General features: G+C 41.2%; 1 protein-coding gene and 1 long non-coding RNA gene across 8 annotated transcripts in view; one reads left to right on the top strand and one right to left on the bottom strand.

The window, feature by feature from the left end:
• Positions 1-14,440, bottom strand: part of FAM120A (family with sequence similarity 120 member A) — a 56,650-nt gene extending 42,210 nt beyond the window's left edge. For all 7 annotated transcript variants that reach the window (XR_012831218.1, XM_075714612.1, XM_075714614.1 and 4 more), the window contains exons 1-3: positions 13,967-14,440; positions 7,992-8,238; positions 2,532-2,614 (exon numbers count right to left, since the gene is read on the bottom strand). Coding sequence is in view for 6 of the 7 variants with exons in the window: in XM_075714612.1 (XP_075570727.1) it covers positions 2,532-2,614; positions 7,992-8,238; positions 13,967-14,440 (804 nt within the window). In the remaining variant the exon portion in view is untranslated. The remainder of the gene's footprint in view (positions 1-2,531; positions 2,615-7,991; positions 8,239-13,966) is intronic.
• Positions 14,408-23,656, top strand: LOC142594010 (uncharacterized). Its single transcript, XR_012831219.1, has 4 exons — positions 14,408-14,441; positions 20,044-20,125; positions 22,397-22,532; positions 23,590-23,656. It is a non-coding gene; the product is annotated as an uncharacterized LOC142594010 (long non-coding RNA).
• The last annotated feature ends 3,445 nt before the right edge of the window (positions 23,657-27,101 follow it).

The following is a 27,101-nucleotide window of genomic DNA, read 5'->3' as shown; positions in this document are numbered from 1 at the left end:
CTGGAAGCATCAGTCTTTGCCTCTCTACTAAGATGAAACAACCAAGGAGATAAGCTACTAATTTTGCCAGGTAAAAACAGATGTGAAATATTGGGTGGTAGACATATCAAAAGTTTGCCAAAGACAGTCCAATGAATTCATCCTTTCCAAACCATCCTAACAGGGAGATGATCCATCACAAAATGAAGACGGCAATCTCATAAAGTTTCCCTGCATGCTCTTCTTTTTCAAAAAGGGAGATTGCATTCAAAGTTGTTTCTAAGGTTGCCTTGTGAATAGAGTCGGCACTTCTTGTGCTCCCTAATAGGTATTAATCCATTCCAGAGATAAGAAACTGCCCTCCTAATATCATTCTGATGGTATTATACATTGATCTTAAAACTCCATGCTGTAACAAGCTTTCCCAGAGTAAGAACCGAGTTGTCTTTGTCTCAAAGATAAATCCCAAAGCACACAAAAAGTAGTATAATGTTAGTTTCCAAACAAGGTGTAGCGGTCAAATTATTTGTCAGGAAGTCTATCAACTGCTTTCTTGTTTCAACTTCTGATTCAGGTGGTCATTTCAGGTGGTTCAATTCCATTAGCTTGTGGCTAATATAAAAGTGTCTTTTAGTTTTTTTAAGCATTCATAAAATGTACAAGAAATATTGCTTTCCATACATCTACAATTAACAGAAGAGGTCTCTACAGAGAGCTGTAATGACATCATTGACATACTGGTATGTCAAATGTTAAACCAAATTAATAAACTACTGAAACAGTTATAATTTCAAACCATAAGCACTGTTGAAACTGAAGCTAAAAAATAGTAAGCTGTTCCATGACCAGTAACTAATCAAGATTGGTTTCCTGTAGACTGTGTCCTTGTTGCTTTAGCTCTTCTTTCTCTCCCTTTGACATCATTATCAGCCAGGAGACAGAAATGCTGCGGTTAGTTTGGGGCTATGTACTTAACAACTGGCCAGCAAGCTGCTGTGAAATTAAATAAATCATGTGTTGTGCTAGCCTTTTCCCTCAGTAAGGACACTAATTTGGGTCTTTTTCACTGATAACAGCATGTCAGTTTTCACAGAGCCAGTAACAGCCAAATGGCAACTGCTTTCAAATCTGATTAACATTGGCCAACAGATTAAATAAATACAGGGAACACTGCCTAAGACAGCCCAGTGACATTCCAGGGAAACAAGTTTCATTTCTTTAGGATGCCAGCTACAGAGCCCAGTTGGTGTTTCCACTGAAAATGTAAATCTAGAAGCAAAGATGACAAATATCTAATTTTCATTCTAGTCAAATGATTCAGTATATACTCAGAAGGCTTTTCAGAAGGTCTCGGTGTCTGAAGTCATGGTCTGAACTGGCTATAAAACAAGTCTACGCAGCCTAAACCACAGAAAAGTATTTTGAATATCAGAAAGTTTATCAACCACTTTGAGACAAGTCCTACATTTTAACCTTTTTAGTAAAAAATGAAAATACAGGCACACTCTTTCAGTCTTTCATTTTTTCATCTGAATTTTTACAAGGAAGTAGCAAACATGCATGCATATTTTGTTTTGCCACTACAATGTGCTGACACTTACCTTTCTAAACACAGGAGCGGCAGCAAAATAGGGGATGAGCGTAACATCAAATTGTCACAGGTGTTCACTAAGCAATGCACGTGCAAGCCTTAAAAACTCTGCTGAAAATCTTGAATCTGTTTTTAAACTCTACCTTCAGCAAAATAAGTTACAATTTTGCAATGCTTAATAAACTTTTGGAACAGAAGGGGAGGGAAAACACACCTATTTTTGTTGTAGATATAACAAAACAATTTTACAGAATTTACAAAAAGCAAATTGATTTGCTGCATGGTGCACCTTAGGAGGAATGGAAAAAGATGTATCTATTGTGGCAGAGAGAAAGAAAGGTCACTATTATCCCATTCTCTGATATGTCCAGTTTCCCTTTTATAGCTGTCTACTTGGCAGATGCACAAAGCAAGTGTGATGAAGCAGCAGAACAGACATACTGTAAACTAAGCATCAGACACAAGTTACTTGTCTCAAAAAAAAAAAAAAGCTACTGAAGCCCACGTTAGCTTTCTTGTGCAACCAATTCTCTAGCATATTTACACTTTAAGAAGTACAGAAAACTGTCTATTACACACAAACTCAGATCAGTAGAAAATAAAACAATATGGTGGGAAGATAACCAGCTAATTATTTTTGACAGTTGAAGAACATGACTAAACGAAAAATTCTGTTAAAAAACCAAGAGAGTAAGAAGCTGTATGCTCAAAGCCAAACCACACTGAAGCTAGCTGGCTCATGTAGCTGAAGGGCACAGAGGGGGATCACAAAGGCTAAGTTTAGCCTTGTAAGGCTAATCGCCCCAGCTATACTCTGCAGTCAACAGAGAGGGACTGGGACACCAGAGGGTGACTGAGAACAAGAGCCTTGCATAGCTGCTGTGAATTAACCTACTGTAATGCTCTGATTAACCGTTATGATTGATTTTAGCTTAATGGCTCAGTTATGCTAAATTTGTACCTTAAGTGAAGCTAGTGGATGTTCTGGACCAAGTAAACTCCAATGAAAGGAAGCCAAATCTTCATCAGGTAGAATATGATTACCTAGAACACAATGCAGAACTTTATTTAAGTACACCGTAAAACATTACATACTGTTTCTACATGCAGCAAAGCAAATTTACAATCAGTCCTCAATTCCCGATCAATAGGATTAAGAGAGATTAAACTTGCAGATATCTTTTTGTTACTCCAGAAAAACCAAATTAGCATGCTGCTGCTGCAGCAAGATACACTTCCCTCTGTTCGAGGAGCCCTCTTCCATGAAACCTGGCTCGCTCACAGAAGCAACACAGCCAGTTGTAACACATGGTGTCAACCTCAACCTGGCACGTCCTATTAGGGGATCCTCAACAGGATTTAGTAACGCAGGTGCAACAGTGTAAGAACACACTCTATTGCCCTCCGACAGAAGCCGGTAAGCCCTTCCTGCATCCCAGCACACACCATTACTGATCCACATCAGAGCTGCCTCTGGAATCTGCACTCTGCTCCATCATGCAGCATGGGTAAAGCAGCAAGCCACCAGGCAGATTTATCTAACCCTCAGGAACGCAGGCAGCTCCGATGACACTTAGCAGGTTCCCAGTTCCTGAAGCTTCTTTTGGTGATCTGACCAGATCAGACAGGAGCCTGGGCTGGCAGCATCAAAGTAATTGGGAAATTTTGTAGTTGTTTCAACAAGTAGAGATAGTGGCTATATTTACCAAGCTGCTCACACCAAATGGAAGATCACTTAAACTCCCCGCCCCACCCTACCCCCCAAGCACATCATGCTCAGAAAAAAGCCTAAAAAATTCTTATGAGGAAATATTTCAAACATTTGGATTAATCAAAGACTAACTAATCAACCACTGACAGAGTTCAGTGTCTTTACAAAGACCTAAACAGAATCTATTACTACACTTCTGGTGGAAAACTTAAGGATATATTCAGAGATATTTTCATACTTTATAGAGCAGCAGCTTAGCGGTGAATGCATAGTTCTTACTGCTGTTAATATAGAATCATAGAATCCTTTAGGTTGGAAAAGGCCTTTAAGATCATCCAGTCCAACCATTAACCTAACATTACCAAGTCCACCACTAAACCAATTAAGGGTAGTGTAGCAATTTCATGTTTCCTGGTTTGGTGGCTGGATTATTTATAATGAAAGTAAAAACTAGGAATCATTAAGATTGGAAAGGACCTCTAAGATCATCAGTCCAATCATCAACCCAACACCACCATGCCCACTAAACCATGTCCCAAAGTGCCACCTCTACCCGTTTTTTGAACACTTCCAGGGATGGTGACTCCACCACCTCTCTGGGCAGTCTGTTCCAATACTTGACTACCCTTTCTGTGAAGAAATTTTTCCTAATATATTTATAGCTTTTCTTTTTTTTTTTTTTATTTCAGTTTGGACAACATCTTGAATTCCCACCTACTCATAAAGAATATGGCAACAATTGCTTACTTTCTTAGTATTTTGCTTGTAAAATAATTTAGTTTGCTTTTAATGCTCTTTAACATGTGAAAACCAAGAAAGCTATCCATTGCCTGGCGACTAGTAGATGCCCTCTTGGAGAAAGAACTCTTCATGTCCAATCAACACTTCACCTACCACTAAGATGTCCAGCAAGGAGACATTATAATCTTTATTCATTAAGAGCTAAACTTTAAACTCACATCAGAAAGATTCAGTAAGTTTGTATTCAAAAGCCACATTCTTACTAACCTAATCAAGGTATGATTGGATAGCCTTTATAATGCAGGTCTGGAAAAAAAAATCAATTACAGCCAGACCACTAGACAGTTTTGTGATAACTAACAGTAACTCCTGCAGATGCTAAGATTACCTTTTAAAATAGTCAGAGCTTCTCTCCCTTCCACCAAAACCTCAATCTTGTTTGGTCTCCATCTGTCATTTCAGTTAATTCCATCCCCTTGAACACACACACAAGACAGTCTGACCATTTGATCAATTCTCACTATGTACTGAATTGTAAAACTTAGGATGTTGAAGTGCAGCAGAGTCTTCTGTAGTCCAAATAAGTGATGCATGTACTTACCTTACGTAGTTCTAAAATTTTCTGAGAAACAGAATGAGACTACATAACTAAACATGTTACAAAGTACTGTCACAGTGGGAAAGAGGCCAACGTTACATAAGCAAACTCTATTTCTTGACCTGGCTGAATAACCTCAACATATATTGATTTTTCCCATTTTAATGGCTTATTATAGTGTATGCCTTAGGTTTTTTTAAAGCAATTAGATACTAATTGAAGCCACTGCCCTTTCTAAAGAGTTCACTGAATTAACAGCGCTATACCTCACACTGTGTTTGTTTTTCTACTGCTGAAGCTTGGGGGCATTTTTTTTTTGGGGGGGGGGGGTTGTTGTTTTTTTTTTAAAGTTATTCTAAAGTCTTTGAGTCAAAATTTACAAAAGAACCCAAATCAACTCCCTGTTTACATCCACAGCAATCAGGACAGAACTTTTTAAGAGCACGCTCTCAGACGACACAGTATCTTGGCCACATTTTAACCACCTGTGACCAGGATACTCCTTATATTATAAAGCTAGAACTACAAAACCCTTCTGCATGAAAAGCTATAAGGAGGAAAAAAACTATAAAACAAACCAACCAACCACAGTGTATACATAACCTTCTCAGAAAGTAATCTTTAAAACTTTGCCTAGTTGGTACAGTCAGAAAAATATTTTGCTGGAATACTTTAATAGAGACTTTATCCCTGAACATAACTCAATCCCAAATAATTTGCCATTGAGAATGTTTTTTTTAATTGACCAGTTAGGTGTCGTTCCTCAGACTCCTCCAACTGCTGAATGTTTGGCTGAATCACTCAAGATTTTCTTCTTTTTTCAGTGTCTCCAAATTGACCCTTGACGTTTATGACAAGAAAGTATCTGAAAACAAGGAAGTTTGAGTTTTCTATATACCGGGAAACAGATTTGCAGACCTAAAGCTGAATACTGGTACAGCTATTGTGATAGTTTTGGCCTTCTGTAATTGTAAACATTAAACCGCAGCTTAACTGCAATTATTTCAGAATACATGAATTTATTCCTAAACATGAATTTATTCCTAAACAAAGTACTAGCATGGGGAGTTACACTGATGTTCCTGGAAGAGAAGAGCAATGTAACAGATTCATATGCCTTCCCCTGTAATCAAGCACTCACTTATTCTTTCCCAGTGTGATTTTCTTCATTATACTTATCAGGTTCAAAAGAGACCCAAAGAGACCATAAGAGCAAGGGCAGAATAACCTGTGAAGCCAGACAAGCCCATAGATATTAAGTAAAAATACAAAAATTTAGATCTGAATGAGCTACCCTGCTTTAAACATATGCCACCCTACATACAATTACATGCCTATATGTATTTAGTATTTTATAAAAAAAAAAAAAAAAAAATGAAGCTGCTATATTCCTAAGGTTGCAAAAGTTAAAACATGCTGCCAGTACTTTAAGTCAAACAGCATCTGTTTGTTGTAAGCTTATATAATCATTATTTGTATCACCTAGGCTTATACCTAGGTTTCGTAATATTCACTACTAAAAAAAAAAAACAAAAACAAACAAACAAAAAACCCCAAACAACCCTCATTGCAGGAAGACCTCCAAAATATCTTCTGTTCTTACCCTGACTTCCATAAACTTTATTCTGCTTACTCATACTGAATACAGACACAAAAGAAATGCAAAAGAATACACAAAACTAAACTTGTAGCTGAACTGGTTTTTTTAACCCTTGTACCAATTTGAAAAAAAAAGAGCTACAAAATATCTCTCAGTAATCATGTGAAATGACCTCAAGTTCCTTTCTCCTAAGAGCAAGCTGAAAAATATTTTGTCGTGTAAGATATCAAGAGAGAAAAATATTCAAAACCTTCTTGCATAAAATTGCAAAACCTTCAGAAAATTTACCAGAATATTTTTCACCTACCAAGCAATGCCTCAACTGGCCCTGCAGCTGTAATTCTGTCACAAGTTAAAATGATGTCATTCACATGTATTTCACATTAATTCCATAAAACATATCTGGAACTGTGAAACTGCTTTTCAAGCAGTAATTCTTACTCACTGAATTGGCATGCAACAACTTATTTATAGACTCTAAACCAAAGCCTAGCAATAGTCTGTCTTGTAATTTACACAGAGTTTTTGTTTTAAATTGGAGCTTAGCCAACCATCTGCCATTCCTCCATATAGCCCTATAGGCAGGTAACCATTCTGGATATGAAAAAGCATCCACTAACAAAAAGCAACTTCAACCAGTCAAATACTTGTGGATTTCTACTGTAAGATGCATTGGTTCTTTCCTTCTTAACATGGAAGGTACCTGCTTGGACTACAAACAATTTTAATATTAAATACTACTAAAATATTAGTATACTAAAGCAACAATACATAGTCTGTCTCATTCACAGCTTTCAAATGAGAAGTTTTATTCTTCTATCATGTACCCCTATTAAAACACAAAGTCTGTGAAAAAATAGAAAGAAAATCCAGCATTCTTAATTTGCTTCCTCAGTACAACAGGATCAAGAACATGGGTGCTCCGTGCTTATTTACCCAAAAAGAAGTCAGAATGCTGTTCTAAATAGATCTTATTCATTGCAGTCAACTGTATTAGTAATTAATTCACTCTTCCATCTGAGAGAGTATGACAGCTACTCTCTACCACTGCCGTGGAAATAAGAGTGCGTTAAAATTGTCCCATTCAAGCAGAGATGTGAAACTGAAGTCCTTCCTACCTACGCTCCTTACAGATACTACACCATGTAGCATTAGAAGCAGGAGTGTAAGAAACTATCCAAACAAAACTAATAGAACGGTAAGATGCTGGTCACCTGTGTTTTCAGAAATGTGGCGTTTCACTCAATTATATACTGTATTTCTGGTGCAGCTGATGTGCTGTCATATTCATCCAACACTCATTTCTGAGGGGAAAAAAAGCCCCTGCAATCCAAACATCTTCACTCCATATATGTTATTTTTAGGTAGAATACAAAACAGGACAAAAGTATGCTTTCCCAGTCTGGAAAGCGTATTATTAAAAGTAGACCTCATATACTATATAAGACCAAAGCTAGTAGAACCACAATTGTCCCAATTCCCCCCCACCCACTGAGAACATTTTGGATAGGCGGAACTTTGCAGAATTCTTACTTTCTACTCTTGTTTCTAGACAGCCACAATTTGCACTGCTCACAGTTCTCTACAAATTCAGCGTGTCTGGCCTCATAAAAAGGCATCCGGCCCACCTGAAGTATAGTAGGAATGTCTGAAACAAAGGGATGTCTTTCCCTAGGTGCTCAAATTATACACACAAATTTTAAAACAGTTAATAGAAACTGAAATCATAGGTCTGACTAGCAGCATCGAGTTCCTTTATTACTTCACTTACCTAAAAGAGCAGCAAAAATAGGAAAGCGATTTGGATTCAGGTCCAGTTGCTTGGCAACTTCATGCATTAGGTATTGGCTTGTTGTGAGACTTTTCCCATTACGGCTCAGTTTTAGGGCATGGGCACTGAAATAGTAAGGGATGTTGCACAATGCATAATCGGAGTCATATGCAACCAAACCATGGAAACCTTTTTCTCTGCAGAAAGCAATTACTTCTTGATGATGATCCTCAATGCTCTGTGCAACCTATAGTGGAAGACAGAGTAATTAGCTACTGTGTTAAACTGCAGTACTGATTTATCACACGTATTACGATACATTGGGTCTTTCTGAAACTACACATGTGCACTTGAAACACTTGCAGTATATTCAAAGTAATTAAAAAAAAATCCAATGACACAGTACATACAGACAGGAGCGCTCAGAAACAAAATACAAAGTTCTGGAAGCCTATGTACTGAAGTGGCATTATGTATTACTGAACTTATCTGAAGTAACTTTTTATTAACAGAAATGCTGAAACTCTAAACATACTACTATACCAATGTCTGTATTAACTCATGGGAATAATCTTAAGGCTGTGGATACTTAAGCAGTTCAGCAAGCCAAGATACACCCTTAAAAAGCAATCACATGAAAACTTCTAAAGTTTTGCAGCCCTGTTTTAAAAGAAACAAACATAACCCTAGATGAACAGAGGTAACTTCCTTGACCTTTCAAATGTCCACCTTGCTGTGTTAAGCCAAATTTTTTCCTCTTTCCACTTTCAGCCTATTCATTTATGCACAGCTGTCTCTGATGGTGCAAATTGCTTCAAGTTTATAGCCCAAACTTCACCTCTCAACTCACGCTGCCTAGCAAAGCACATATTTTAGGCTATGGCAATCAGATGACTAGAACAGACATGTTGTGCAGGACAGACATGGGCCCATTCCTAATGTTGGAAATACAAAAGCAACACTTACTTATCAAGAAGATTATACTAAACCAAAAAAAAACCCACAGTGACAGGTTAGTACCTACATTCCTGCATTTCTACACACCATCAGGAACCGTTACAACTATAGCTTGATACAAGCACACAAAAACAAAGTGAGCTGAGTGCTTTTGATGCCTAATGCTTTTACCATCTACATACATAATAAACATTCAGTGATTCAGAAAACCCCACAGAAGTTGAGTGTTGGTATAACCTACCCTCACCAAGTATTGAATTTTAACAGCAACACAGACAGCAAGCTTATCCCAAAATAGACTAGTACAAAACTATTAGCTTCAGTCTCCACAGTACGCATGAGTAACTACAGCATTAGTGCCAGTGATGCTATTTATTTCCTCTGCAGCCGAAGCCCTGCAGAATATGAGCGAGGGTCCTACACCTCTACAGCCCACTCCAAGGGTCCTACAGTCATCTGCCTATCAGCAAAGAGTTTTTGTTTAACAGCAACTTTACAATGACCCTTCCTTTTCTACTCATGCCTTACGCTTTCTGAACCTGACATTGAATTACGGTCCTCCAGTGCCAGTGAGGTATGTAAAATTTTGCTTTTCCCATGTAGCTTCACAAGATGTTCCTTTCCAAGCAAAATCCTGAGCAGGTGAACAGCCAGCACCTCACTCCCTGAGATATTCCTACAATCAATAACCAGCTCTCTAAGCTCTCTCTACTCCTAATGCTACCACCTTATAGTCTTAAGAAAATGTTACTTCTTCAGAAACGTGCTTGATGGACTGTATCAGTGGTTTTGAAATTTACTTTTGCCTGTGAGAAAAACAAGCATATTCATTTTTCTAGTAATTACACTCTCACCTAGCATAACGCGTGCCTGCTGTACACAGAATTGGAAGAGACTGTAAACATCTTAGGAAAAATTTAAAGATATCAGATATATACAGTTACTAACCCAAGGAGGGCAATTTAGGCTTCATCATTCCCCCCCCATCTTTGCCTTTTTTAAATTAGGAAAATCCCCCAGTTTTTTTTTTTTATTATTAAGGGTAGAAAGATTTAAATTATGTATATATATCTAAAATTAACATCTTTGCATGCATGACAACCACAGATCATCTATAAAAAACAAAGTAAGAACTCTTTTTGCAGCACTAGGTGTGACATGGGTGCGAGGAAACTCAGTGTGCAGCCCGCTGATCTCCTATAAACTATTTCCTCTACCTCCACAGCCTCCAGTTCCCTCCCTCCCCATTTTATAGAGCTATCTGACAGCAAGCTATGGGCATGAAACTGCAGTATGTTTAGGTAATACTAGAATCCACATTCAAATAATTGAACTGTCACAGGGAAGAGAGCTGTATTTACCAAGGTACACTTAACCTGCAACATAAAACTCTAGCAATATGAGAGTCAGGGAAATAGCTTACAGCTCTCACAAAAGGAGAAAGTCTGAAGATGCAACTATACCCAGGCAACGTGCAGACTTCAAAATCAACCCAGGGAGGGGGGACACAGGGGAAATCACAGCCAGGAGTTTGGAATAATTTTCAAGTCTAAATCTTGTGTAAACATTAATGATGCTGGATCAGAAAGAGATAATCTTGTCCAAGTAAACAGGCACATGCACGTTTAGATACTGAGAAAAAAACAGAGTCTCACCAAAGTATTAAAGATGTTAAGATCTTTGCTGCTCAAATATTTAAATTTTAGCAAACCTGCTTTGCATAGAAGTTTCTTTTAAGAATTATTCCCCCCTTCCCCAAACACAAAAATACCAGGTCACAATTAAGCTAAGAACCTGTAGGATGTTTGCTGTAACTTGGAGGAACCTGTTATTTTAACATCCTGCTGAAACCATCTGCAAGTGATTTATAATTGTTCTGGATGGAAGACATTACTCTTTTTCTCCCCTCTAATTAGCAAAACAGATTAAATTCATAGCCAGTTCCTAGCTCTGCCCAGAAGCTTTCTACTCAAGACTCAAATGTTTCCTGAAAATACGAAAATCAGTTTCACATTTAACCAGTATTCTCAAACCCAACTTCTCAAAACAAAGCAAGAAAACACTAGAATTTGGCAACTGCCTTATGAATATGTAAATAAAAAAAACCCACCCATACATGCAAGTAAAAATCACACCTTCAAGATGCATTTGCTCTTTGCCCACCAGGAGGGTTGCTAGAAAGCAAGCATCAGGGAGAACACGAATAAAAGTGGAGTAAGGTTTAGAGAAAGAAAGATATACGTAATAAAGCAGATTTACAAAGATAATAAATTGTGTAAGAGAAGAAGAAAAGCAGAAGAGGAATGTGATTTAAGTTCAGCAGTATCTTTGGTGTGTACTATGCATGTTACCACTGTAACCATGAGATACACTTCCTAACCTGAAAATGAATCAATTAAAAACAGCGCTATCCACAGTTTCTCAACAGCTGTACAAATAAAGCATCAAATGGGAATTGCTGATATGCTGCCCATCCCCAAGACAGCTGACCAGTTCAGAGAACCAGTGCAGTTCGGACATGCACAGTGGTGGCTCAGTGATATGAACATTCCTAACAGCAATAAACTCCCCCTCCCCAGTATTTGGTAACGAGCACCTGCCAACTCCCACTGCTAACCTAAAGCAGACAAATATCTTGCCCATCAAAATTGCAGGGGTTTTGCATTTGTTTTTTTTTTGAAACAATAGAAAAGGGACTCAGTATGACATGTCCTCTCACTCCTAAAACTGTTTCCAGAGATTAAGAATAAGGCCTATTACTGAGAAACCATAAAGGAACTAATGCCGCAGCTAAGCTTGAAAGCAAACAAAGTGCTACAGGTGACACCACTATCAAATGTGGCAACTTTATTCGGATGCAATGTACTTCAACAGACATGAACCAGGTATGAAACAGAATGCATTTAAAAGGTTAACAGCTAGTTTAGCATGCCACAAGACTATTACAAATACCAAATTCCTATCAATATCAAAACAGCTGGCTTCCTGTTGTGTACTATGCATTTCGATATTGCATTAAAGTATCCAGTTTAACATGTTAAAAAGAAAAAAATTCTTATTTTACCCCATTTATTGCTTTTACTAATGATCTCTAAGTCTCAATAACAAATTAAGGAAGATTTATAATGCATCCGCAAACAGATCAAGGTAAATACCTTCACTGCATTGTCCCTAAAACTTTTTGCTTAAAAAACAAAAGTATTTCCTAGCTACAGAAATAAAAAGTTCAAATGAGAAGATGTTTTTGCTGTCATTCAAATTCCCACCATCATTCGTATTCAAAATGAGTACACAATCTTGCTTCTACGCTGACCAGGAAAACACATTACTACAGCAGACACGGCCATAACCTCTTCACTTCAACCAAGCGCCAAGCCCAAGACATCATGTTTGGCAGAGCTCGATGCACCCTGCAAGAACGAGCTTCGCCTCTGCTTCCAGTCTGTTCCACACACACTTCGCCTGGCATGGTGGCCACCGCAGGGTGAGACTTCCACCGCTGACTGGGCTGGACGCCTGCTGCCTGCCCGGGGCAGGGTAGCTTCACATCGGCCCGGAGAGCAGAGAGCTGAAGGGAATGCGCTCCTCCGAGGATGGATCTGGCCAAGCGAGCAGGGCGCTAAGAGGGAGCAACGGCAACTCTCACCCCTTTGGCAGAACTAGGAGAAACTTCACCCAAAGTCACCTTTTAGGTGAGCTCCTTCGAGAGTCATCTTTACCTCAGGGTTGCAACCTGGCCAGAATTTTTCTAATCTGCCAAAAGGGCAGTACAAAAGCCGGATAATGTTAAGCTGCTGCTAGTGATCAAGCATGCAACTCGAAAGGTTGCATAATATCTTTCTACACACAAAAGTAATTTACGATAATAAAGCCTGCAAGTATGCACTTCACTCCTGCTGCTCTTCCTTCCCTAGCGGGAAACCCAGCAATCAGCTCTTAGAAAATTGCAGCTTCATCCCATGGCTTGTTTTTCTCCTGTCTTGTGTTTCAATATACACAACTGCTCAGCTTAACAGAAACCATCGTAAATCACAAATGCTGTACAGAGAGATGTTACACATTAATACTCTGCAACCTTTGAAATCACAGTCTTGGTGTCAGTGCAAGATCACCACAGACCCCAGCTCCTGCCCGAAGTGTTGTTCATGTTATCAGAAAACAGAGGCTCCCCCTTAAAATAAGTTTAAAGCAGTCAGATCGGTGCTCCTCGCCCCACAAACTGGAAGCATTTGCTGTTACAGAGTAAGGAATGAATTATTCTACAGTTGATCAAAAGCCCATTAATACATTTGGGCAAAACCCCTCACCTTCACAAACACAGAACTCAAACCTCTGTATTTTGGAGCAAGCGATTTCACCTTCAGCGCAAGTTTAAACACCTCGCCTCAGTAGGGAACTTGTTGCAGATCCACCGTGCGTGATAACTGATTTTTTTTTTTCCTTCGTCTTAATAATTAATTAGATTGCGATGCTTTCGGCCAGCTGCTCTTACCTGCGGCACCAAAGTCCCAGCCTCACCACCCTCTCGAGCGGACGGTGGGGGGGGCCCTGGGCAAGAAAGGACATTTTGAGTCAACGGAGCGGCGGCCCCGAAAGAACATGGAGGCAAAAACCTCCCTGCTGCTGGGCCTGGCTTCACAGCCAGGGGAATCCAGGAGGCCCTGGGCGCTGCCGGTCGCCCCGCCGCCCCGCGCAGGCCTAGGCCTGCGCGGGGCGGCGGGGCGACCGGCAGCGCCGTATAAATAGCAAAATCCCCCAGGGATTGAGGCTGCCGAAACTTGGGCCGCCTCCGCGGCTCTCGACGACATTTTGAGGCGCTGAGGGGAGAGGCAGGGTGCCCGCCCCCCCCCGCGCTGCCGAGCTGGGCACCGGCAAGGCCCAGGGCAACCCCCGCTGCCATCTTAGAGCGGCGGCGCCGTTAGAGGGGAGCGGCGGGGGCGCAAGAGAGCAGCGGGGAGGGGGCGCTGGTGTCCCCGGGGGGTTTGGGCGCGGGTCGGGCAGGAGGCCCGTCTCCTCACCTTGATGTGGAAGCGGATGAGGGCCAGGCGGATGCAGTGCGCCATGCAGACGGGCGGTAGGAACCAGACTTTGGGCGGCGGGGTGCCCTTGTTCTGGACGTGGCTGACGATCTGCTGCGCCGTCTGGCGCTCGTTGCCCTGGCGCTTCACCCACTCGTGGAGCCGGGCCTTCTCCAGGGCGCCGTTGAAGAAGACGAAAAGCTCGATGTTGCCGTTGAAGCAGGCCTTGGCCAGGGCCGCCAGATAGCCCAGCATGTGGTTCCACTGCCCGCCGCTCACCCAGTCCGTGTAGAAGCCGCCGTAGAGCCGGTGCAGGCAGTTGTCGGCGTCGATGAGGAGGCGCAGCGGGGTCTGGGGGGGCCGCTGGCGGCCCCCGCCCACGAGGCTGCCCCGCGCCAGCTTCTGCAGCTCGACGGGCACCACGGCGCTGGGGCAGTGCTTCTCGATGTAGTCCTGGAAACCCTGCACTCCCATGGTGAGGACAGGGCGGCGGCGGCGGCGGCGGCGGGCGGGCGTGCAGGGGCCCGGCGGCGGGGTCTGGGCTCGGGCCGGGCGGCGCGGCGGCGGCTGTAGTTGCGGGTGGGTGATGGGAGCGGTGGAGCCGGGTGGGAGCGCTGGCTGCCGTCGGTGGCCGTTCAGGGGGGAGTTGAATGGATTAGTGGGGGGCTCATGGCTGCTGCGGCCGCCATGTGCTGCTCTCACAGAGCCATGGCTCGGGGATCCGGGCTGCTGCCGCTGCGGCTCCGACTGCCGGGGGGAGGGGGAGCGGCACAGCGCGCAGGAAGCCAACCCGCCGCCACCGCCGCCTGCGGCAGGGAGAGCGGAACAGGCGGGACTTGGCGGCGGCCGCCGCTGCCACTCACAGCGCGGGGCGCACACACGGGCGCCGTGGGGGGGCGGGGGGAGCGCGCCCCGAGCGCCGCGCCGCCGGCCCGGTGCCCGCCGCCCTCACGGCCCCCCGCGCTGCCCTGCCCTGCCCTGCGGCACTGGGGCGGCGGGGCCCGCGCAGCCCGCTCGCCGCGGCGGTTGCATAACCCAAGCATGCGCGGGAGCGCGGGCGGAAGCGGGTGGCGGGGAAGGGGAGGGGGCTCGGGGGTAGGCGGGGGAGTGGCGGAGGGAGGCGAGCAGCCGCGCGAGGGGGCGGCGGGAGCCCTGTCGGGCCAGGCCGGTGCAGGCGACGTCGGCCCGACCGTGGCGCTGCGCGGCCGCTGCCCCTCGGTGCCACTCAGGGGCCGCAGTGGCGGGCTGGGCCCTGAGTTGCCGGGCGGCGGTGTCCCCCTCAGGCCTGCTGCCGCCAGCGGCCGGGGCAGGGCAGCGCGACCGCGGCATGGGGAGTCCGAGCCCGGAAGCGGCTCCCCGGGGCACCTGTTGCTCCGCGGCGCGGGCGCCTTCGGCCGTGACGGGCTCCGGCGAGCAGCGGCGGCGCAGCCCTTTACAGCAGAAACAGCCCCGCAGCGGTTCGGCCTGGGCCGCGGTGCTGCGGAGCACCCGGCCTTTCGGCCACGCTGTCCTCGGGCTGTCTAAGCGGCTCTGCTAACTTCAGTTCCTTCCCCTCTTGACAGAAATGGCAGTCATGGCCGTTATTTACAAATAATAATTACAGGCTATCCTCACCTTGCCCGCAACTGAATATTTACTACTGCCGGTAGAAATTCGGATGATTTTGATGGTATTTCCACCTTGAGTACATTTAAAGCGGCTGTTTGCACCTTGAGGCCTGCCATCCACAGGTTAGCTGCATTCTTGCTGTGACTGGTATAGCAGCATAAATATAAACTATGGGGGGAAAAAAAACACATTCTTTCCTGCACAGGCAGCAAGGAATTATCTTCCTTGAGTTTCAGCCAGATGAAATTATTTTTTAAAAGGCCAAGATTAGTACTGCGACCAAACTTAAGAAGCTGCATGCAGTTTGTCACTGAAATAATAGCATAGTGTCTGGGTAGTTCTCTGCTATGCAGGTGTGAAAAAAATGTCAAGCTGCACATGCTGTATATTCACATTAATATTTTATTAATCACGAAAAAATGTACAGTTAATGAGATTTCAGTCAGGCTGGATTGGCACCTACAGTAAATATTCCCACTGGGGAATAGCTGTTTCTTAGGGAGTGGGCTGGTTCGTCTGCAGGCAGTACAGCACTAAAGCAAGGTTGCTGGGTGGATGTTTGTATCCAAGAGTGTCTGGTACAGCATAAGGATGGGGAAATAAAGAGTACTGTAAAAGCTATGGAAATAGTCCATGAGAAATACATACATTTCTTGCTAGAAATCTGGTTTTGTAATAATCTGAGAGTGTGGTTTCCTAAGTAAGCAGTCCAGTCTCTTTGCAAACTACTTTTCCCTTAGACTTCCTAGATTTTCCTTTAAGAGTAGGCACATGCTATAACATCAAAATAATAAAAGACTGTAGAACATTTTGAAAGGCACACAAAACATGGTAGTAGACCAACAGTACTAATACAAGGAAAGAGGATCAAGGAGAAAGAATGTTAGAATTCCAGTTATCCCAAAAGACACCAAAATTTGCTCCAAAGAACAAGTATCGACATACATGAAGTGCATAAAAAGCAGGTGATCAGGCACACCTATGTGTATGCAGCGCTCTCATTAAACAGCATACAAAGTTTATCAAAAACAGCACAGGCCATTCTCTAATTAGTCTTAAGAAGTGAGCAATTCAATTCAATACTTGAGTCATTAATTTCTCACAGGATATTTAGGTTCAATAGTCTTAGAAATGGCAAATCATGTATAAATAAAATATCTCCTCTAAGTTTACTTCTTTTTTTTTTTTGTTTTGTTGTTGTTTAAGAAGGGAAACTAGTCAAAAGCATCTCTCACTGGAAACCTGGCTGTTAACATCCGGACATTTCCTGTGGAGTTAGGTAGACACAGCAGAACTGAATGCTACCAGGCTCAAGTGCCCATCCACAAACATGACCCTCTATCCCCAAAAGAAAGAGAAGAGAGAGGAAAACCAGAAGGGGAGACAAGGTGCTTCAATAAGTTACTTGACACAAATAGCTGTTTTGCTGCAACTAAAACTTCGGCCAGGCAAGAAGGCAACAGAAGTGTAATTTATGAAAAGCAAAATTACACTGGAAAACAGGTAGACTAAGACAGACTAAAGAGCAGTTAACCAAAGGCATGAAGACAGACAAGGTATTTTTTCATCAACCAGTGGCAGAAAGCCTGCAGGAATCATCGGGTTATCTGCATATAAGAAAATGGCATAATGGAGGAAAAGGCTTTGAAGAGCTTGCTTTCTCAGCGCTGAGACACAACACATTTCACTGTTCCCAGATGTTGGTTGTGTAAGGGAAGGGTTAATAAAGATTAACATTAAAGTCAGTGACTCATTATCCAACCTGAATAGAAGAGAATTAGGAGTGGCTCCCTAGAAGGAAGGAACTGAACAGTCATGAGGAAGAACTCCTAATGAATAACCATGTCACGGCAAGAACATAGAGATGAATGTTATCATTTTAGTCTTGATTCCTCTGTTAATGAAACTTGGTCCCACTGTGAGATGAATATGGACATAGGCTGTGGAATAGGCTATCCACGGTAACCTTGATAGGTCATTTGCCTGAGAATAATTGATACCTATATTACCCATGGGAAACACTTGTTTTACATTATTTCCTTTAATATTTGTCCTCCTTTCTCATCCTGGTGTGTCTCACTGTGGAGCTGCTGCAGGAGAAAAACTCCTAGCCCTCCTCCTTACTGCCAGGTCTGCAAGCGCCCATGGGCTCATCCTGTGGGCAAGATACTTTTCTGCATTGTTACTTCAGTGCTCAAGGTGAAATATGTCTCATATTATTATTTTGGTACTAAACTTAAATGCAGACATTTGCAAATAAACATCCAATAAATGTTAACATTCTGCTGTTAGCTACAACTATTAGCTGCCCTGTTTCCTGTCATCTGGAGTATTTGACTCTAGTAGGGGTAAATGGCACGCAGCAATAGGACTGACCTTTATTTCCTTCATGGTATATTGCTTGCATACCTACTTATTGAAAATTTTGCTAACAGAAGCTTGCAGAATCCTCATGTGTTTTATACAAAACCAGAAAAATTGTACTGGGACACTTCTGCAGGTGTTTTAAAGTTATAGGCATGCCTGCCACTTAGTCTAAAATAGTTGTGAAAATAGTAGAAATTGAAGGAAAACTACTTTGGTTTAAAAAAAATTTTTGGGACAAAAATTTGTCACTCACTGTAGTCTTGCTCTAGTTTTGTATCATAGTACTTGTTACCAGGTGAGACATCCCTTTCTTGTAGCTTAGTTTGGTGATATTAAACCATATACAATCACACAAAATTTATACAACTAAAGAATTTCCATGTTCAGGTACCTCTCTATAGCCTTCCAAAATAACTACAAACACCATCTCGCTTTAGCATGCAATAACTCTTTTCAAATATCGGTGATACCTATGATGGAACATTTTCCTCTTAGGATGGAAAAATGTGCATATGGGAGACACCTAACTGAGTCATTTAAATGCTTATCAGTCTCTCCATCAGCATCAGCTCTTAGAGGAGTTTCAGACTGTTTCTGGAACTTCTTACTTTTTCAGCTTTCCACAAGACATAAGATTGCAGAAACCCATAGGTGATTGGTCACCTTAAATAGATTTATTGCTAGCAGTTAAATTCTTTCAGCAGCAATTGGGTAATACCAATTCTCACAGTTTCTTTTGTAAAACTTTCTCTTTGCAAAGAAGACTTTGCTGAAATTTTTAGTTTCAGCTGATCTGCTCTCACCCATCAAGCATTCCTCCACTTAACATTTCAACTTAATTTCAAATTCAGCTTCCACCATAACTTCAGATAGTTGCACTGATATCCGATGAATACAACTTGCATCTTTTTGCTGGTATCAAGCCTTTTCTGCTGGCTGTGTACGCATCCACTCTGTTTTGCTACAGCATGGAACTCCTACAGGAGACTGATGCTAGGGAGTAGAATATTCTTTTGCACTTTCTCACTGGCCTCTATGAAGTTTGGTGACTGATCATTTTACAGCATCTTTCTTGCTTTTCAGTGATGTTCTTGCATTGGCCGTGTAGAATCTGTGCCTTTCTCAAGCTTGTTAAGAGATGCACAAGAAACTGCGGTCCACTGATTTTTTGTTTTTTCATTCTCCCTTACCAGCTGTCCTAATAGACCTTTCATGTTTTGTGAGCGTTGACAGTAAATCCTACTTCTTCTTTGCCCATCTAAGATAGAGGTGCTGTTCTGGCACTCAGGAAGTCTGCTCTCCTTGCACTTGCCTCATGCAAATATGCGCTAGTGGTGACCGTACAGGAAGAAGTATTTTCTTTTTTTTCCCTTCCTACTAGCATTTGCTTTTTTATTTAATTTAACGGAGTGTAGATTTATCCAACGCATGTGCTTCGTCATTACATTTTTCACTCTTAGTCAAAAGCCATTTTGTGGTAAGCTGGTTTTTTTCATGTGTCTGCCTTTACTCTCAAGATAAACTGCTGTTTATTCTTTATTAATTCTTCAGAGATTTTCTCACATTTCTGGCCCATCGTTAATTGCAATAAGTTATTTAAGAATTGTCAGTCTTTCCCAAAATATTGCATATTCAGAGTGTTTTCTGTATGCTGTCCCTGATAGCTTCCCATGAAGAGGAGGCTAATCCAAATGGCTGACACTGGGGCAGAAGCCCAGCAAAGACACCAGTGGTGGAACAAAGACTCTTTTTCCAGTGTCTTGGTATTATTTGGGAATTTCACTTGGCAGCTTGATTTTGCTGTGCGCTTCTTGTAATACTTTCTCCTGTTATGGTTGTTGGCCTGTGTTTTGGTGTGTTGTCCGTTATCCAGCAGACAGACTATTATTGTTAACAATTACCTATGTAAAACACTAGCAAATGGCTCCCCTGGAGCGCCTATTCTAAGAGTTGTGGCTATGACAAACCCCGCATCACGTTTTTGAGTACCTAGTCTCTTGTTCCTCCTGAGACAATACCTATTTTGTGTGTTTGAAAAAAGCAGATTTAGGAAGTGTATTGTATTTGAATGAACTCAGCAACAATTTACGTTTCTTGTATAGAATGGTGAATACAGAGAGAGGGAGTGAAGGCATAACACCACAAAAACGGGATCACGAGGAGCTGCATTATCTTCCTGGGCAGGTATTACAAGACCGCTTGTTGGCAACCACTTCTGAGTTGCACATTTTTTCTATTTTCTTGGGCCAATTTACCCGTTAATATCCTCTTCGAGTCTATTTTGCTTCTCTTCCCTCTTTTCTAAAGGCACCTGCTGCTTCCCAAATAACTTCTTTAGGCCATTCAAATACTAGTAAAACATGCCAGGCCAACACTGAAATCCTTTGTAGACAGGACGTATCTGAAAGCACGCCACTTGCTACGTGAATGGCAGAGGAAGAGAAAAGAATGTATCTGAAAGCCTGCTGTGAAGCCCACGTTAAGACGAAGCAATACGTAGTCCAAGGACCAATCCAAAGAAAGGATGATTAAAACACCATCGTACTTTAGTAAAACAGCTGCTACACCGAAGTGTAAAACTTTTGATTATACCTAGAGACCTTTTGATTATACCTAACATTATACCTGTTAGGAGCTAGGCCCTGTACAAACATAGGGTAAATGACATTATTGCTCCAGCAAACTTTTAGGGCAAGAAAATGACTGGCAGCAAGTCCTCTTGAGTGTATGGGAAAAGTGGCCTTGCAGAGGAGGGGGCAAGTGACGCCATCTGAAAGAATTCCTCCTTTCAGAGAACAAGTAGTGCTTTCACAGCACTGGATACTTAGCCGTGGCACACAGTATACAGATTACATCAGGTCCATTCACCACCTTTAATTATTTTTAAAACCAAAAGCATGAAAATTTTCAGTTCTAAATCTGAATTTTCAAGAGTAAAAGCATAAATAATAAAGGCATTATGAAGCAGGCAACAGGAGCTGGTGGAGAGCAATAGCACTGGTTCTTAGAAAACCTGGAACAGTAGCGTGCTGTTCCCTTGGTATTAATGAATAGTTGTGTGAAACGTACAAAAAGCCAGTATTTGAAGTATATTCTACAGCACTTTATGCAGGAGAATCAGTAGTATTATAAACAGATACTAATACATTACTATAGCTAGATACTACAACAAATACAATGCATTTGCAAGTGGTATCATCAGAAGAGTACATAGGAGCTAAAAATATATACTGTGGCCATTTCAGAAGAGCAGCTATTTACACTTCTAACACTTCAAAAACATGTCATTTTTCTTGGCGTTTATGCAATTAACACAAGTATCTAAAGCATGTAAGTGACAGATTTAGCTACCTAAATGTGGGATATGGATGCCAGGTTTGGGAACACCATCCAAGCCAGACCTTCACTTTCAATCTGCTACAGTAACTAAATTCTTCATCTTACCCAAACACGTGCCAGCATGGTCTAGCAGCACACCATCCATAGATGTAGATAGCTCAGTTATTTGTCTTACCATGTACTGCCCTTATTTCATCCCTATGACTCTTGCTGCACAAAGCTGTGCTCTAGAAGTCAAGTAAAAAAAAAAAGAAAAATTAAATTCATTTGAATTGCAAAGTGTAAGGTTGTGGGGTGGTGCCTGCTTGAATCTGCACACAGGCTGAAATGAGCTCTACAAAATCCAGGCTTTTCAATGCAGTGGGCTGGACACAAGGGGTACTTTGTGCCTCTGCCTTTCCAGTTGCATAATGGCTCTCCATGTCTGTCTTGTGGGCACAGCCACCATGCCTGGGACAAGGTGCTCCTTGAGCTGGTGCAGTTAGAGAAGAGGAAAAGCAGGCACAATCCTCCTGTTGTCCAGATCTGGCCCACGAGCCACCAATTAGACCAGATCTGGCCCACGAGCCACCAATTAGACTGTTCTGAACTACAGTGCTCAGTTCAAAGGGCTGCTAATTGTATTTTAATGACAATCTAAGTGATACTGCTGATCATTTCAGAAACATTCAGATTACTAATTACTATGTAGTGCTGTAAGCAGGCAAAGCACTGTAGAAATGTAAGGTAAGATTATTAATGTTCTCAATGGCCTTCAATGCTCTCCCATGTAGCAAAAGCATCATCTCTTGTTCATAGGCCCAAGCCTCTGCCCTGGCTGCTCACATCTGTGATCCAGCTTCCCAGCTGCAGCAGTTGTTTTTACAGCATCCTGGAAATAAGAAAAGAAGAGCAGTGATTCAAAATTACCCACATTCATTATCCAAAATTCTAAAAATATTAATAAAATATACTAGTAATAAATATTAATGAAAATTCTTATGACATCCCCACTTCAGAACATTTTGTCTTAAATACTAGCTTGATTGAACTGAATCTCTGAACAAAGCATGGTCAGGATGCTTAAATACGCTCACCAGAAACGAAAATACTAACAAGCCACATGCCTGCTTGTAGCGGGCGTTATTTCTTTCCTTGTCATTGCAGCCATGCAGGAGGAGCGAGGGTGGACCCTGCCGGTCTGCGGAGTGCACCATGCGGGAGCCATGCTTGTGCTGCAGGTCACAGGGATTTCGATTTCCAAGACTGGCAAGTCAGCACCCACCAGAAGCATTAAATTCCTTTCCAAATGTTTACTTGTATTTTGTACAAGATGCCCATAGTCTGTTGAGGAACCCATTCTCCAGAAAAAATATTTAGAGTGCAAGTCACAGTTTTCCCCTTCAGAAATTCAGCCAAAACACACCGAATCTGCTAACCACTGACAACATAGTGGTGGTCAAGATGTTTATACATAAAACACTGTATCAGTGAGAGTAAAGTACACATCTTGCCTGTGTAATAGATATCTAGTAATGAAATGGAAAAGCTGGCTAAGCCCTTTTCTAAAATACATGCTTTTACAAGAATATAGGTTAACTGTAGTACAGTGGATTTGAAATGCCATTATCTAAGCAATTAGAATTTTGAAGAGACTTTTACTGGTGCAGGAAAAAAAGGCGGCTTGTTTTCTCATTGGAAAATAAAATGCATGTAAATAAATATACTGATTTTTTTTTTTTGTGAAGATGATTTATGTGAGATTAATCCCTTTACAGTCCTAGAGTGTATTAGATTTCACTAATCTGCCCTCAATTTTATGTGAGATTGCAGGCATAGGACAAGAGCGAGGAGCTAGCTCTGCTCTGCAACCAGGCACGCTGCAGAGAGAGTGAGATCATCTATGTACACTTTACACCTGAAGTATTTTGTGCCTGTAGTTGCATGAGCACCTGTTTGTGTGAACAAGCCCCTTTAAAGGAGACATTTGTTTATGCAGATAAGGTGGCTGGTCACAAAACAACAAGATTTGCACATAGGAAAAATTTTGCATGCAATTTTCAAGATGCCTTTTTTGCTGCCATTTGACCTGGGAGTTTTGCTTTCCACATAAGTGATCGGTCCCTCTTGCTTGGTTAATGCCTTAAGCATGTTATTTGTGTTCCTCTCCTTTTCCTTAAGGCTGAGCAGTGATGGTGTCTTTGGAAATGAAAGTGTTGAAAGATTCTTGCCCTTTGTTACTAAGTGCTTTTTTTGTCCTTTTACAACATTGATGGTGTTTGAAACTGAGTAGGTCCAAGGGCAAATAATTCCTCCCTTTTCTGTTTCAGGAAACGCTCTTGCAAATCTCACAGCTTGTACAGAATAGCAGACCTGAGCTGGTGCCAGATAAGTGCTGGTCTGGTAAGAGGTAACGTTTAAACTTATGTATCCCCAGGTTTTTAATTAAAGATTATTCATTTGTTTTTCATTATTTTCAGAAAGGTCTGAGATACTGGTGTCTTAGGTTTTTTGCCTGATTTACACAGATTACTTTCTCATCTTCATTTATTCTTTTAAAGATGTATCATTTGAAATTTAACCTGTGATTTTCTCGCCTTTAATGTAAGTCAGGAAAAGCATTTAAAATTTAGAGAATGAAATATTTTTGAATAATGGCAACTCTTTTGGAAGAGATGAAAAGAGTTAAAAAAACAGCAAGCTTGTCACTTGACAGAAAACCTTACTTTTGAAAGTTGTACAAACATGCAGCCTGGCCTGCATTCAGTGTCTTGACTGCCATAAAACTAGAACCACTAATTAGCATAAATTCATAGTCTAGTTCTGAAAAAGAAAAAAAAGAGGTAAATATTGCATAGTTCTCAGCAATGAGAGCATTTTTATTTTCCAGAAGACGTCAGTTTAATTCTCCAGATACTCTCAGTATATAGAGCAACTTTTGATCTCCCCCTACATAATACAGCACGGGAGAGTGTCTCTTTAAATTAATTTATAAAATAATTCAGGACTGTGGGTGTCTTTGATCTGTTCCTCTCTGCTAAAGTACAGAAGAGAAGAACATGTCGCTTAGCAACCCCATGCCGGAACTGGGGGGAGGCGGGGAGGGATGGATGGTCCAGAGTCACAAAAGGGAAAGATTAATCCCCATCAGAAAACTAAACTTCAGACAATGCTTCTCTACAATGAAGCAAGCAAATAAACAAACACAGGTGTTTGCAGAATTAGGTAATCTCACTTTTTTCTTTTTTTTTTTTTTTTTTTTAACCCCACTTCTGGTCTATTAATAGTAATCTTACAACCAAATCAGAAAATCAGGCACGGGATAGGCAACACAGGCTTAAATAGCTTCAGGATTGGGTTGCAGTCAAAGGGAATCTGAAGTTTTATTTTTAAACCAGTTAAGCATATTTTAAATTGAATTAGTGTTGTCAAGATTAATCATAATTAATTTCATACCGCAGTTTTCATCTGAACATTTCAAATAAATTTCTTGTGGCGTCTCATGCTATTTTACAGTTGGACAGCTTAAGTGTCACCAGAGTGATTTATTTAGTGTCACTTACCTTGCCGTAAATAAAAATCTAGATTTCTCTAAATGGTTACCAGGCTGTGATTAGCTGGTAACTAGGTAACATCTTAGTAACTTTGAAAAAATATCAGTTAGGAAAGTAACTTTGCACTGAAGTAGATGAGGAGCACTCAGACCACCTCCACCTTTTCTGCAGCCAGGATGATAATGTCCCACAGAGTAGTGGCAGGAGAGGGTACTATCTCAAACCGCTCCTGCTCTTTCCGTTTCTGACCAGTGCTGTCCTAGAGCAGCCCTAATTTACCTTTTTCTTTTGCATGAGAACTCAAATGTCAAACCCCACAACCCTGTATGGCTGAGTTATGGAAGAGAAAACTGCTGCAAAAAACTGTGCAAGAGAAAGAATGACAGAACTAGTTTAAGTGTAGTGCACTTCAACATGTTTCACACAGATGAAAAATATCTCGTAATTAAAGTAAATTGTTATGCGTGGTCTTATATTAATGATCATAAAGCTTATTTAAAATCTTCTTAATTTTTAAGCCACTTCTGTGTCCTAATCACCTATAACTTATTCTTGAACGTATCACCGTACAGTTAAGAGAATCCCTAAAATGCTAATGGTTCACGTTTCTCCCAGAGCTCGGTACAGGCAATTCTGTACTCAAATTCTGTAGTAAAATTGCAGATGATTAGAGTAAATACCTACCTCCATCCACAGGCTAGAAGCTTATCTAAACTGGCATCTCTTGTATATTCCAGCATTTACAAACATGCTTGAAACTAGACATTATTGAACTCTGAAGTAACATTTATTTCTATCTAGTAATGGAAATGGTAAATGGTAGCATGGACCTCATTAAGATCTAAGTTTCTTAGAATAGTGTACCTAAGAACTTAATACACAAGTAATAATTTTTTATACCCATTTATAGCAAAGACCTAAAGAGTAGAATCCTGTCTCTGATGAGATCAGTGAGAATTTTACTAGTTACTGCAGGGGTGCCTGGATTTTACCCAGGATCTCTGAGAGTGTGCTTTTTGTATTGGCAAATATTTATGTAATGTGATTCTTTGGAGAAATTTAATTAGAGAGAAATGTGTAAAGCACTTAATGCCAAGTGGTCTAAGTTTGTTAACATACAGTATTTAGAATGAAGCCCAAATTAGAAGCAAATAATGCTAACTCAACTGTGAGCATTTCAGTAAAAATTAATTTAGGGAGAAGCTTGTACAGACTCTCAGCATTTCTGTTTTTAACAAGTATTTTCTATATGCTTTCATTTTTATGATCCAAACAAATTTAGAAGCTTTATTTGAAATGTTGCAAGCTGAAGCAAAACCCATTGGTTTGACTTTATCTTTGCTCTCAATTACACCAGGGTCAACAATTCTTTACTGTAACTTAATACTGAATAAGTATTTTTGCTAACTACTGAAATCAAGTGGGAGGAGGAGTCCAGCAAGAGTAGAACTCTTTTACTTGTGCTTGTGTTCACAGTACCAGTTCATATACTTAGTGGTTTTTATTTTTAGGAAACAGAAATATGTAATACCCATACAGCTAATATTATCTTGGTTGGAGATTCTTGTTGTTACAAAAACATTATGTGATTCCTCTAACAGAGATGCAGCATCTCTGACTTCTCAAATAGGCAGGCAGACTTCATGAGGCTGATAGTTTTGAGCAATATGTTTTGGACTACACTAATTTAAAAACATGTACAATTAACATAGCTTTCTTGTTAAGGCATTCAAGTTACCAGATCAGGGTGATGCATGAAAAAAGTATGCAGATAAGGCATCGTTTGCCCAAACATGTCATCAGAAACAGACTTGCTAAAGGTATCTCTCAAGCTGGAGAATGAAAACACAGATGTGTGATATTTTTCCATTTCAGACCAATCATTATGATATCACTATGATGCAGACTACCTTCACAACTTCTTAATCCCAGTACTGACAGAGGGAGAATAATCTAAATTCCCAGAAGCATCCTGTTGGAGAACTCTCAGTTTAGTGCAAAAATTCTTGAAAATATGTTTGGTGGAGAACTGGGCCCAGCTTACAGTATTAGGGAAAAGAAGATTTTCTTTGGCATGGGACACCACACTGTGACAGCCTCTATTCTTAGGGAGAAATCTCTAATATAAAATGTATCAGACTATTTCTCTTTCTGTAATCTCCTCCTAAATGAAAATAGAATTATTCAGCTTTTTTCACAATGCATAGAAAAGTTTGAAGTTAAAAATAAATCTCAGATCCTTCTCAGTAGAGGGACAATGGGTGTCTTTTTATCTTTAAGAAAAAAGC

Source organism: Pelecanus crispus, chromosome 7 (genome assembly GCF_030463565.1).
Source record: "Pelecanus crispus isolate bPelCri1 chromosome 7, bPelCri1.pri, whole genome shotgun sequence".
Lineage (NCBI taxonomy): Eukaryota > Metazoa > Chordata > Aves > Pelecaniformes > Pelecanidae > Pelecanus > Pelecanus crispus.
Note: the sequence above shows the minus strand (reverse complement) of the source record. Positions and strands in the feature narration are given on the sequence as shown.